Here is a 14,022-nt window from a genome sequence, read left to right on the forward strand (position 1 = left end):
TGAACAATCTCAAGTTTGGGATACTTGACCTTCCCTCTTTAGAATTTTCATGCTTTTCATGTCTCTCGCAAACCAAGGACTGATAACATTTTCAAGTAAGAATAATATTCGGCATGATAATCCCAACACTGGACATCAATATCCTCAGAGAAGTCTGAATAGCTGACATTCTTTGGATGAACCAGACTCTACAAACTTTTGTTTGTTTACTCATGTCCAGTGGGAGTCTTAATTTTCTCTCTGTTGATAATATAATCAAAAGAACAGCCAACACAATACCTTTGGACATGAGAGGGGCCTGCAGATCCAGTAGTGCTGAGGCGGCAGCCAGCCAGCCATAACAACATCAAACGGCCCCCAGCCTCCAGCGTTTACACAGAGCCAAGATCCTGGACCAAAATGTGATTGCTTGTTCTTTTTAAGATAAGAATGCAGACAAGCTTGAAGGTTATTGCGAACAATATGCACAGGTATGAAGCGGCCGTAGCAGTAAAAGTGGCTGGATCGTATCAAACAAATAGAAAGAAAGTGGTATTTAAGGTCAGATGAGGATTATTGGATTCCTTAGATCAGAATTTGCGATCTTGTCTTGCAGGAAATGGTGGAAACAAAAAACAGACGACATTCTCGTTTAAATGTTTGATTTTTAAAAAGTGTGTTTTTAAAGTAGAAACCATCACAGTGTTTTCTAGCCAGTCTATGTATGTCGTACTTTAGTTCTCTAAAGAAAAAGGCCAGAAAGAATGGTGGGAATTTTGGAAGCTGTCATTGAGCACCACCTGCTGGTCATCATTTGTAAGTACACAGGCCTTATTAATTCAGCCTGAACTGTAGCAGTCCTGGATATACCGCTTTGTTTGTAGCCTAATAAATGACCTAATATTTAAAAGAATAAAGATAATTTTTTAAAGCTATTTATGTTTTATTTAATTATTATTTTATTATTTATAAAATAATAATAACAATATTTTTTATTATTATTTTGTTATTTATTTTCATCATTTTAGGAGTTTGTTTGGTATTTATGAAATCGAGCCATGTGAATAAGAACGCTTTAGAGTTCTCTAAAATCCAAGTAAATCCTTCCATAGGAAGGAACCTCCAGGTTAGACTGTAGTAATTCTCTTTACTTTGGTCTCCAAGCCGTCGCTCTTCGCAGGCTACAGCTTGTTCCGAATGCTGCGGCTCACCATCTTACTGGAGCTAGAAAATTTGATTCTATCACTCCAGCTCTTGTTGATTCACATTGGTTAAATATCACATTGAGTTTAAGATTTTGCTACTCACTTTTAAAATTCTGAATAATATTGCGCCCAGTTATCTCACTGATCTCCTCAATCTGTACACTCCTTGCCGAGCGTTAAGATCATCAGGTCAATTACTCCAGGCCCAACCTACGTTTAGGCTGAAGACCAGACGCGATCATGCCTTTGCTTCAGCTGCACCTAACCTTTGGATGTTCGATACCTATTTTACTTAACTCTTCTGGTCTATTAGTGCCTCCTTTCTGTCTGTGCTGGTGCTAGTGCCCAATCTGTACTTTGTTAATTGATTTATGTTGATTTTCTGTATTATTGTGAAGCGCTTTGGTGTGCCTTTGTGTTTTTAAATGTGCTATATAATAAAACTGTATTGTATTGTGTAGGAATTAAGAGGGTAAATATCAGCCATGTGGTGCCAATTAAATGCACCTGTATAAAAGTAGAGGTTTTGCTGGACTGGAGCACTCAGGTGTGTTAACAAAATGACGGAAGGAAAGAAAGAACGTCATAAGGCGCCATAGCTTAGGTTTTGAAGTTGCATCTTAACAAACAACAAGACTTGAAAAAAATATACAAATGAGGCCAATGTGGAGATGTTTTGTCATTAATGCAGGGCATCACGTCTGGTGAAAACCAAAGACAGCATATCTGCAGAAACACGGTGGTGGAGGGGGGATGATTTGGGTTTGGTTTGAGCCCTGCAACCACTGATTCAACCATGAACTCTGTATACTCTGTATTCTAGAGTCTAATGTGAGGCCAATCTGTCTGTAAGATAACGGTTGGCTGAAACTGGGTCATACAGCAGAACACCAACCTCGAGCACAGCAGCAAATCTTCAACAGAATGGCTGAAAAAGGATCAAGGTGATGCAGTGGCCCAAAGTCCAGACCTCAATGTGACTGAAAAACCTTGGCAGGGCTTTAAAAGAACCTGAGTGAACTGAAGCAACATACAGAAAACAATAACTTAAAGTTATGCTACAAGCTACAGAATCACAGGGAGTACTTAGTTGCACAGAGTCCAGCCTGAAAGATTTCTTTCTGACAGGAGTCCATATAAGAAAACATTTTAATATCATGGCAGGGAGATGAAAAAGTCATATCTACGAAGCTTAAACCACTAAATGAAATTAAAAGAAAAATAATTTAAACAAATAAAATGTGTTTTGCAGCTAAATGTTTTAGCTTACAGTCGGCAGGTGATGTATATAAACTGCTGGCCTGTTCTATAAATCACATTTCACTTAAATCTTTTTGAAATAAGTGACCTAAAAAAATATCCACGTAAATCAGAAACCATAGTGTATTAAACTGCCTTAGATTTTCACACTGGTGAATTCACCCAGCACATTGTTACTAAAAAGCAATCAACAACTCGGCTTAGCATGTCAAAATAATCCCACAGTGTGCGTATATATCACCACCCACGTCTGGAGATAGTAATCATGGATCTCCGCTTCTAGCTTTGTGTCAGCCTAATCATATGGATCACAATACTGGGTCCTATAAATAGGATGCTGCACAGGCTAATGCTGCTGGGACTGAGAGAAAAGAAATCGGTTTAGGAGAGTTAAAGTAACAGTTTATACGCTTACTTAGTCACAGCCTTTCAGCCCGCTTAAGCACCGCGCAGTGTGCTTAATGCTCAGCCAGCACATTTACACGAGCGAACATAAGTGCGCATTTGATTCACAATGCCCATTCGCATCACTCAGCCCGTCGCTTCTGTACGCGCGTCTTCATCACATCTACGTAAGATTCTGTGCTGACTCAAGCAATTACCCGGCGCTCCTGGAAACGAGTGTAATCGCATGAACCGAGGCAGTATTTCCCGCTTCGCCAGCAGAGGGGAAAAGGCAGGCGGGATCTGATGTGTGAAGCACATCTATCTCTGTAATAAGCACAAAATTGATCCTGTTTTATGTTTCGAAGGAATTCCCCCGTTTACAGTTTGTTTTAAAAGTTGTGATGAGTCAAAACTGCATCTGCGTCACATCGTGCGCTGAAGTTTACAGGGCGCGGTGCCACACAAGCCTGCTCCTGCTAAACTTTCTTTTGGTGTATTAATTCAATTCATATGGCTCATGGGTCATGGGGTGACCTAACATACGTATTCTAAGGAAGCACTTTTGCGCATAGCCCACATTCATCTTAGAAATTCTGTTAATTACATTTTTATTATTGTTGGTTATGGTCATGGCATTTACAACATAAAAATAATTACAATAAAAACAGCTTTCTTTTCCTTGTTGACATTTCATGGGTTCATATTGTCCAGCCAAGTGTTTTATAGCAATGTTGATTCGTATTAGTAGATTAAGAGCTCTTGCAGATTAAAATTTTCTGTTTCCAAATTCCCAGCATCCAAGGGGATAAGAGCATAACATATCCATGCGGTTTGAGAGCAAGTTTGCCTCATCATGGACCGTGTACAAGCATTTCACAGGAAAACCGTCTTCAGAACCTCAATTGTTCAAGAAAATATTTGATGTCAGAAGTGGGATTCGAACCCACGCCTCCAGGGGAGACTGCGACCTGAACGCAGCGCCTTAGACCGCTCGGCCATCCTGACGTTGAATCACTCAAAATCACATTCCCTTCTGAGTGTGACTGAGTCCATCGACCCATCTACTATTGTTTGGTATGTTTCATAGCAGTAATAATGATGCTTATGTACTGTACAGCTTCATGCAGGCGATGACTCTTGCTTGTGTTACTCAGAAATTTAGGCTCGCCAGATTAGAAGTTGAAACAATTTTCGGGAGTCGGAGATAGGGGTCGCTGTTGGATCGTATTTCTAATGCTATAACATGAAATTATATCAAGCCCAAGCCTTCTGTTTTCATTAGCGCTTTATGTAACCGAGGGATTATTTATGATTATTATTTCTCAAAGTACCTCAGAATTTTTCAGTCAAGCATGTAGGTTTTGATCTGTGAATATTAATATGCCATTTTAATTATGATGACTCGGAAGTTAAATGTCTTAAACTGTTTATAAGACGATCATAGCGTTTACCTAGTGATAACTAGTGTGACTATTCATTTAATATTGATGTAGTATGAGAAATCTGTTTTGCTCGTCGTGGTAACACTACGTAGTTGACGAACAACAAAAAAGCCAGCTAATAATTGAACCTGTATAATTTGAGTTAAGCGAATGACTGAAACATGCTAGATATAAATGCTATTTGCCACCAATGACACGGCCGTAAATCCGTCTCTGTCGATCAACATGGTTATTAGAGAGCGAAAAGAAAAAACAGCAACAATGTAACATGCCTGAATTAAAAAAAATATATATATGTTGAGGGGATTAAAAGGTTGTCCCGCGCCAGGCCCCAGCGAGGATCGAACTCGCGACCCCTGGTTTACAAGACCAGTGCTCTAACCACTGAGCTATGGAGCCTGTGCTGTTACCGGCAGTCTTAAAACAGCTATTTATTACTACTCCTGGGCAACACGGAAGTGGTGAACGAAGGGTGAAATAAGTGCGTCTTCTTTCAGGCTGGGGCTGCCTAACTGAAAGAACAGCAATTTTTAACCCAGACATATATCAGACTTTTTTTCAGGATGGCAGTTTTCAGCGTATTTCTGACTTTAGCAACTCCAGCACTTACATTTTTCTTCTTTCTGCTTATCGTTGCATTTCTTGCATACTGCTTGTATGTTAGACACATTCATATGAAATATGACCACATACCCGGCCCACCGAGGGACAGGTAGGTGAAGCCGTCGTCGAAACCCCTATACTGGCATTACCAGAGAATGACCAGCTGTTTTTGTCCTCAGTTTTCTTCTGGGACACTCGCCGTCGTTTTTGAGGATAATGAAAAATGGCGGAGTTGTACACGACAAATTTCTGGAGTGGTGAGTGGAGCGTAAACGATGTTTTTGTGGGGTTTTAAAAAAGTTGTGATTAATAATATTTAAACATCAGCATGTCCTTTACAGGGCTGAGAAGTATGGGCCTGTCTACAGGATAAATGGTCTTCATTACGTTGTAGTGTGCGTGTCCAGTCCAGAGGCAACAAAGGTGAAACAGTGTGAAAGTGCTGGGCAGAAATCCTGCAATTGTTAAATTGCCAAACAATAAAAAATAACTACATTAAGCCTAACTCTCGATAATATTTGCATAAATCCAATTTCTTGCAATGTTTCCTCTTTCAATTCCCACACCCATAAACATAAACTACACTCTTCCTACACTACTGACACTTTATTCACTTTTAGTCACTTGCAGTTAATTATTCACCTTCAGTCACTTTAATTTTAAAACTGTATATTCTGTGTATTTATTATTTCACTCCTATTGCCTGTTCTTATTGTTCTTATCTTCAACATATGCTGAACATTGTTTGTTAATTGCCCCTTGGGGATAAATAAAGTCTTCTGATTCTACTTTATGTTTGTGGATTCAGGAAATCCTGATGTCCCCAAAGTACCCCAAAGATAAATTTGTTTACAAAAAACTCTTCAGCCTATTTGGTCAAAGGTAAGACTGCCTCATCAGGCTACTTAGGTTGCTTCTCTACATTAGCATCAGACTTGTTTATTTAGATTTTGCTGTTATTTATCTCCCCTTTATCAGTGGAACAAAATTAAATTCTCACGATAAAATGATGTATTTTCATGAATAAATAACCAAACTGTTTTAAAGTCATCCAGCTCTTCAATAGACTACCTCTGCTGATTTAGCTAGCGCAGATCTGGTGTGCACTATAATATACTTTAAAAAATGAGAAATGTTATATATTTTTATGTCTGTGAAGGTTCTCAGTCATCCAGGTCATCGTAGTCAAAGGAACTTGCAAAGAAAAGCGTCTGGACTTCTTTAAGTTACTTGAAGACGTTTCACCTCTCATCCGAGAAGCTTCTTCAGTTCTAAGGTCAAATGGTGGAGAGTCCCAGATATAAACCTATTGGGAGTTTCCCCCACAGAGGGACAAAAGGACCCCCTGATGATCCTCTAATCGCCTGAGCCAAGGTGTGAAACTGGGTGTGGGTCCCAATCAGCCAGAGTTTCGGGTGAGTTCATTGTGAAACCTGGCCCCACCTTATCATGCGAATTCCTGAGGTCAGATGGCCCAGGATGTGAGTGGGCGTTAAGGCGTCTGGGAAGGGATCTCAAAACTGGATTATAGATGGCAGACAGTTGGTGTCGTAAACCACCGCCTCTGTTCAAAGATGGTCGCTCACAGTGGACATAGATGGCTTCTTTCACTCCTCTTTCAAACCATCTGTCCTCTCTGTCCAAAATGTGAACATTGGCATCCTCGAAAGAGTGACCTTTGACCTTAAGATGCAGATGGACAGCTGAGTCTTGTCCTGTGGAGGTGGCTCTTCTGTGTTGTGCCATGCGCTTGTGAAGTGGCTGTTTGGTGTAGAGGTCTGTGCATTCCTCGCTGCACTGTACGGCATACACCACATTGTTAAGTCTGTGTTTTGGCGTTTTGTCTTTCGGGTGAACCAGTTTTTGTCTGAGTGTGTTGCTGGGTCTGAAATGCACCGGGATGTCATGCTTGGAGAAAACCCTCCTGAGTTTTTCTGATACACCGGCTACAGGGGATGACAATGTTGTTGCGTCTGTGCTTCTTATCCTCCCTCGCTAGTGTCTGATCTTCTTTTCTGTGCCTCTTTGCTGACTTTAAGAACGCCCATTTAGGATAGCCGCACATTTTGAGTGCTTCCTTTACATGTGTGTGTTCCTTCTTTTTCCCTTCAGGCTTAGAGGGAATATGTTCTGCCCGGTGGTGTAGGGTCCTAATTACTCCAAGTTTGTGTTCCAGAGGGTGATGGGAGTCAAACAGGAGGTACTGGTCCACTTCTTGTGTCTTGATTTTGACCCAGGTGTCATCTACATATCTGTACCAGTGGCTGGGTACTCTCCCTTTAAAAGAGCCAAGAGCCTTCCTTTCCACTTCCTCCATGTAAAGGTTGGCTACAATAGGTGACACGGGGGAGCCCATGGCACAGCCATGTTTTTGTCTGTAGAAGCCTTCGTTGTATTTGAAGTATGTTGTGGTGAGGCAGAGGTCTAACAGTGTGCAAATCTGATTGGGTGTGAAGTTGGTCCTGTCCTCCAAGGAGCTGTCTTCTTGTAGTCGTTTTCTGACAGTCTCCACTGCCTCCGTGGTGGGTATGCAAGTGAAGAGAGAGACTACATCAAAGGACACCATGGTTTCATCTGGATCCAGGGTAAGTTTCTGGACCTTGTCAGTGAAGTCGGTGGAGTTCTTGATGTGGTGTGGGGTGTTCCCCACGAGAGGAGCAAGGATGGTAGCAAGGTGTTTTGCAATGTTATAAGTGGCTGAGTTTATGCTACTGACTATGGGTCTGAGTGGGACAGCTTCCTTGTGGATTTTAGGAAGTCCGTAAATGCAAGGTATGGCATCCCCTGGGTAAAGGCGGTGATATGTAAGGCGGTCAATGATTTTGTCCTTTTCAAAGTCTTGAAGGCAAGCTATAACTTTCTTTTTGTAGCTTCTTGTGGGGTCCCGCTTTAAGGCTTCGTAGGTATTGTTGTCACTGAGGAGAGTAGTGATCTTTGTGTGGTAATCTGTAGTGTTTAGGACCACGGTGCATCTTCCCTTATCAGCTGGTAAAACAGTGATGTTGTGGTCTTTGCTCAGGGAAGCGACGGCCTTCTTTTCCTGTATTGAGAGGTTGGACGGAGGGACTTTGGCACTGGAGAGGGTGGCTGAGACTTTCATCCTGATTTGCTCTGCTTCTGTCTGTGATAATTTATTAATCCGTATGGCGGTTTCTGTGGCTGTGATGAGGTCCACTATGGGCAACTGTTGTGGAGAAATGGCAAAATTGAGTCCTTTGGCTAATACTCTCTTTTCAGGTTCAGTGAGATTCCTGTCTGAAAAGTTCTTAACCCATTTCTCCTGACTGTCTTCAGGTGTGTTTTCTTCTCTGGGTTGTGTAGGTTCAGAATGAGGAGTGTGTGTTTTTGAAAGCAAGGTGTGAAATTTCCTGCGTTGTCTTTCTTTTCCTTTAGAGTGTTGGGCCCGCTGAGCCTTGTCCACAAACTTGTAAACCTCTTCTAAGATTGGAGAGGGTAGAAGGGTTTCCAGTTCCTGCAGAGTCTGGCTGATCTTGATCTGGAGGGCATCTCGGATGAGAGGTGAAACGTCTTCAAGTAACTTAAAGAAGTCCAGACGCTTTTCTTTGCAAGCTCCTTAGACTATATATTTTTATGATTATTCCATTTGAGGACATTTTGAAAAAAAGCTTTTATTTTAACAGCAATTAGGAATTGGGTATTGTGAGAATGTTTTCTCAACTTCCTTCTTTGAAGGTTCTTAGGCAATGGCCTGGTAACAGCACGGGATCACGAGAAGTGGTACAAACAGCGCCGGATCATGGACCCTGCGTTCAGCAGCATGTGAGTTATGCATTTGTTGCTTTATAACGTATACCTTGCCTTTACCAGGCTGAAACCACTTTGCCTTCAGAACTGCCTCATTTCTTCATGGCATGCATTCAACCAGTGCTGGAAATACGTTTTGGTTGATTTTTGGTATTTCGGTCCATATGGCGTCATGCAGTCGCTGCACATTTGTTGGCTGTGCATCCATCATTCAAATCCGGATCACGGACACATCTAAAACCTGCAGGGACACTGGCCCTCGTGGACTGAGATTGGGGACCCCTGGACTACACTAATTAAATAATACAACATGTTACGGAATTTACAAATTTGACAAATAGCACAAATTTATCAAAAATCGCTCAATTCTAAATATCAAAAATATTGACAAAGAATATTACAGAGATGGAAAGAGGTGGAAGAAACCAGTTTAAGAGGATTTGTAATGAGTAGTTACTCAGTTTGTAGCAGTCTGGACGTTCTCATCCCATCTCTGGCATCAACAAGGCAATTTCACCCAGAGAACTAGTAGAAACAGAAGGGAGATAGTAGCAGATAGTAGGAAGGTTTTTCTTTTTTCTGTTGAACATTATCCTTTAATGAATTTCTGTGATAGTTTGTTGGGATGTCCTGGATGTGCTGCTTCTCTGTCTAAAGCTATCATTACTTCCAGGTATCTGAGAGGTCTAATTGGAACCTTCAATGAGAGAGCAGAGAAACTGATGGATAAACTTGCAGAGCTTGCTGACAGTAAAAAAGAAGCTAATATGCTCCATCTTGTCAACTGTGTCACCCTGGATGTTATTACTAAGGTATTATATTACAGTCAATTTTACCCTTCCAAAGGGTGAGTGTGTGTGTGCATATTTGTGTATACTTTTTTCTTGATAAATTTCAGGTTGGCTTTGGGGTGGACTTGGACCTCTTGAAGAATAGTTCACCTTTCCCTAAAGCCATTGAGACATGTCTGAAAGGAATGGTTTACTACCTTAGAGACAAATTTTTTCAGGTATTACTTCAGTGTTTGTTGTTATGCAGTATGTCTGCCGAGAACATTGTTATCAGAATGACAGGCTAAAGCCTTCAGTCTGCCATTCCAGTTCAATCCAAAGAACAGAGGATACATTAATGAGGTGAGGGAAGCGTGCCGCCTGCTCCGTACAACTGGAGCTCAGTGGATCAATGAGAGAAAGACCGCCATGCAAAACGGTGACGAGGTCCCCAAAGACATCCTGACACAAATCATCAAAACTGCAAGCCAAGGTTGGAGTTCTTAATTTTCACATTTGATTAGACTAGATAAGAGCAATAATATAGAATCTTGTTGAATCTGTGTGAAGAGCATAAAAACAAGTAAATAAACACACTGAAAAAAAAAAGAGTTTTTTATCATTTCAGAGGACAGCATGACTGAAGAAGATGAGGAGTTTATGCTGGATAATTTTGTGACATTCTTCATTGCCGGTGAGTCTCTGTTATTTCATCTTTGATGTTAGAAGTAGTGCCCTGTGATGGACTGGCGATCTGTTCAGGGAGGATAGTGCCTTTTTCTCAGTGACAGCTGGGATAGGTTAAGAAAACAATTAAGATAATGGACTGATGTATGAAATATTACACAATAATTTGGGACTGCGCTATCTTTGTGGAACACCAAAAGGTTTGCTGTGTTAAAAGGCGCACAATGCAGTCACCACTTTAAGCATCAATTTTTAACTTAATGCCATATGGTTTCATCTTTATAAAATGTTATCTATTGTCAGGTGTAACGATGCAGGTATTCACAACATACATTCATTTTCATGGACTACTGACCAGATGATGGATGTATTGTTATAGACTGTATATCAAAGATGGAAATAGCTTTTGTGTCTTAACCCTTTAAGACCTACCATAGAACCAAGTCCGCCAGAGCCTATATTATATTTTTACATGCTGTAGAGCCATTATTGGAAGCATTTCAAGTTGCTATACATCAATACAACCATTACAGCCTAAATTTTAATAATATGTCTGCATTAAGTGCATAGTAATTACATAAATTACAAAAAAGTGCAATAAACTACAAAAAAATTGAAAATCGTTTTTGTTTTTTTAACATATATTTCTAGTTAGAGAAATGTAAGAGGCTTATCCCTCAAAATTGTAAATACAAAAAAGTTGCACAAAAGTTTCCCACCACAGGAAATTTATTTTAAGTGTCTTCATAGTTTTATTTTTCAGATACACCAATTTTTATATACTGCAGGAAAAACGAAAATAAATATTATACTGCAAATTTGCAAAAAAACAGCATGTGCATCAAAATAAACTATTTCCAGCAGTGCAATATGAGTCCTAAGCATCCCAGAAACCACACAGAAAGTCATAAAGTCAAAGATAACTAAACACCAGTATAAGCTCATGAGGCTATATGGTAAAAAAAAAAAAGACATTTCCGCGAAAATGACATCACTTCCGGTTTCGGGCAGGTAATGGCGGACATGCAAAAGTTCGCGCTGACGTCTATTCCAACGTAGGAAGTGTTACGAACAGCTGATCGGATCGGCAAAGCGTGTTTCTGGAATATTATGTTTTTGTTGCTGCAAGCGCTTTTTATGCAGTTTTTGCAAAGCTATATGTGGAAGGAAACTGTGACCGAGGACAAGCTGATGGCATAAGATGTAAGTACAACTCCTCCGCTTTCATATGCAAAAAAAATTATTGCGCTAGCTTACGTGGTTGCAGAGCTACCGGGATTTAAAAATAGTTACGCAAAACAGAGCGTGCCCGCTCCCACCGGTTTTAAAGGGTTAATGTGATTTTGTAAAACCTGCAGAGTGTATAGGCTCAGGCACTCATCCTGGGTCAACACTGAATCAAAAACCAGTATGTTAGCCATACTGTCTTTGAGGAGAAGGTGGCTGAGGGCTACCTGTAGTATTAAACAACACATTCATTGGTTTGTCAGTCAAACCCCTGATCATCACATCCTTTTCTTTTTGGAATCAAGATGGTGGAAACTCTCATCTTGCAGCTTTACAATCAGACCAGTGAATGATGTTACAATAGCTACATACATCTTTTGTACTGCCTAATGTCGTGTGTTATTGGTCCATTGTAAGGTGGTATTCTTATTCAGGATTGCCAAATTTGTGCTATTTCAGGCCAAGAAACAACAGCCAATCAGCTGGCTTTTGCAATCATGGAACTTGGGAGACATCCTGATATACTGGAGAAGTAAAAAGTCAAAATATATTGCGCGACAGTTTCCACTATAGCAAATAGACTTTGGTTTCTTATGGAGTTTTCTCATTTCTCAGAGCGAAGAAAGAAGTGGACGATGTTACTGGGATGAAACATGAAATAAGCTACGATGACCTGGGCAAGTTGGTCTACCTGTCACAGGTACATGTGGCAATTTGAAAATTGTGGTAACGTTTTTCCGTATCTTAAAGTATCCTTGGTCTTCTGCATTAATGAGATTTGTGGTTTTAAGAATTTTCACTGCTCTGTTGAGTAGAACGGTGTTATATATGTACCAGTCCATTAGCATCATTTGTTTTTTTCAACACAAGATGTGCCGTATACATCTTCTCCCAGGTGTTAAAAGAGACTCTAAGAATGTACCCCACAGCTCCGGGCACATCTCGTCATATTGCTGAAGACATTGTCATTGATGGGATCCACATACCTGGAGGAATAAATGCTATAGTGAGACATGTATTTTTTGATATGTTTCTAGCAAAGCAGGAAATACACTTCTATATAAACATCAAGATAAGTAAATACAAGATTTTCTAATGTTTAGTTCAACTCCTATGTGAGCGGGAGACTGGACAAATTCTTCAAGGATCCACTGAGATTTGATCCAGACAGATTTCACCCAGATGCTCCCAAGTAAAGAACGCACTGTTTCACCATGCTGACATGTTTTACATAATAATGTTTGTACACCCATTATTATCTCAGATAAAATGAGTTAAATTGTTCAAAGTAACTAAAGCTGTCTCTTATCTATTCAACAAGGCCTTATTACTGCTACTACCCTTTTTCCCTCGGTCCTCGTTCGTGCCTGGGAAAGAACTTTGCTCAGGTGAGGATGACAACATAATGTGAAGACCCACTAACTTATAAACACACGGACTCATCTCTGTGGGCGCTGTTGTGTTTTTTAGATGGAGGCTAAAGTGGTGATGGCCAAACTACTCCAGAGGTTTGACTTCACTCTTGTCCCAGAACAGACCTTTGACATCCTGGATGCTGGCACACTCAAACCAAAGAGTGGAGTGTTGTGCACTTTGAGTCACAGGGATTACAAAAATAAATGATCTTAAAGTACATCACATTGGAACAGGTCATAGGTATCTATATGGTGGGGCAGAGTTTTTACTCTTGTCTGAAACTCATTTTTTAAAGAAAACCTTGTAATGAAAATAGTCTCATGTATGATCGTAATACACACAATATATTCATATGAAATGCTTAAAATAAAAAACTGTTTTTATGTCTTCACTGGAATAATCTATTATTATTATGGAAACATTTTTGAGGAAGCTAGGTTCAATACCATTTGCTACTGTATGTATGTACACACATACACACACATATAAATATACACAGACACATACTGTGCAAAGCTAGTTTCTTTTATTTTGCTTAGAACATAGGAACTAAGTGCACTGAGTCTTAGGCGCCTTTCTTGTCATTTCTTTTCTGTTAGTAACAATTTTCCTAAATATAAAAGACACTTTCAAAGTTGTCACAGACACATCACTGATTCATCACTTGAGTTAGGTGCCTATTGTATGCTTGAATGATTAATACCACTTTAAATAATTAAGTTGCCCCCTTTCTCTACCTCAGACAAACTTTATACAGTAATAACATGAATTAACAAACTGTTATTAGATAGTGAAATCTCAGAGGCACACATCCTATGTGCCATTTTTCTTAACGGTTTAGTTTTTCACAAGAGGTTCCTACTAATGTTCCAGAATAAGAGCCTGGTTAAGAAAAGCTCTATTACTGTCTGGTGAGCGCTTTTAATTTGAAACAAATCCAGAAAGTTTGCATAAACAGCGTAAGGTACGAAATTTCACAGCGGGAGAGGTTCAGAAGTCGTGATGAAAGACTGATGGATGATGAGTTTATTGGCTGTCAAACGAAAAGTGAAGAGGTCAGACATCTTCATCTGCTGAGATAAATAAACGCCTCGCACTATAATGATGATGAAGATGAAATGAATGCATTTTATTTGCTTTTATCTTGTTTCTCGTGTTCTTGATGAAGAAGACTTGAATATAATGTTAATATGAACAAAGCAGAGTGTTCCGGGACTCTGAACTCTTAGCCTTAAGTTATTAGGTTATTAATAAAGTAATAAAGTAATAAAGTAGCCTTTT

General features: G+C 39.9%; 1 protein-coding gene and 2 non-coding genes across 3 annotated transcripts; 1 reads left to right on the top strand and 2 right to left on the bottom strand.

Annotated features, from left to right (window-relative positions):
• Positions 1–3,753: 3,753 nt before the first annotated feature.
• Positions 3,754–3,836, bottom strand: trnal-cag (transfer RNA leucine (anticodon CAG)). Its single transcript has one exon. It is a non-coding gene; the product is annotated as a tRNA-Leu (tRNA).
• A 763-nt stretch (positions 3,837–4,599) lies between these two features.
• Positions 4,600–4,672, bottom strand: trnat-ugu (transfer RNA threonine (anticodon UGU)). The gene has a single exon. It is a non-coding gene; the product is annotated as a tRNA-Thr (tRNA).
• A 33-nt stretch (positions 4,673–4,705) lies between these two features.
• LOC148098371 (cholesterol 24-hydroxylase-like) lies at positions 4,706–13,216 on the top strand. The gene is made up of 15 exons (XM_087851874.1): positions 4,706–4,985; positions 5,056–5,133; positions 5,218–5,299; positions 5,685–5,758; positions 8,570–8,656; positions 9,315–9,453; positions 9,540–9,650; positions 9,742–9,904; positions 10,040–10,105; positions 11,785–11,857; positions 11,941–12,025; positions 12,221–12,331; positions 12,429–12,517; positions 12,647–12,713; positions 12,796–13,216. The coding sequence occupies exons 1-15, from the start codon at positions 4,837–4,839 to the stop codon at positions 12,946–12,948; spliced, it is 1,527 nt and encodes a 508-aa protein (XP_087708000.1). The 5' UTR covers positions 4,706–4,836; the 3' UTR covers positions 12,949–13,216.
• The last annotated feature ends 806 nt before the right edge of the window (positions 13,217–14,022 follow it).

The sequence above is a fragment of the Neolamprologus brichardi genome, chromosome 15 (assembly GCF_056152115.1).
Source record: "Neolamprologus brichardi isolate AB-2024 chromosome 15, ASM5615211v1, whole genome shotgun sequence".
Taxonomy (NCBI): domain Eukaryota; kingdom Metazoa; phylum Chordata; class Actinopteri; order Cichliformes; family Cichlidae; genus Neolamprologus; species Neolamprologus brichardi.

What these genes read in the sequence shown, in the direction of transcription:
- LOC148098371 (XM_087851874.1), top strand. Translation starts at nt 4,837, where the DNA reads ATGGCAGTTTTCAGCGTATTTCTGACTTTAGCAACTCCAGCACTTACA. An exon ending in GACCCTGCGTTCAGCAGCAT is followed by an intron (nt 8,657 to 9,314) that starts GTGAGTTATGCA and finishes CATTACTTCCAG; the next exon opens with GTATCTGAGAGGTCTAATTG. An exon ending in CATCAAAACTGCAAGCCAAG is followed by an intron (nt 9,905 to 10,039) that starts GTTGGAGTTCTT and finishes TTATCATTTCAG; the next exon opens with AGGACAGCATGACTGAAGAA.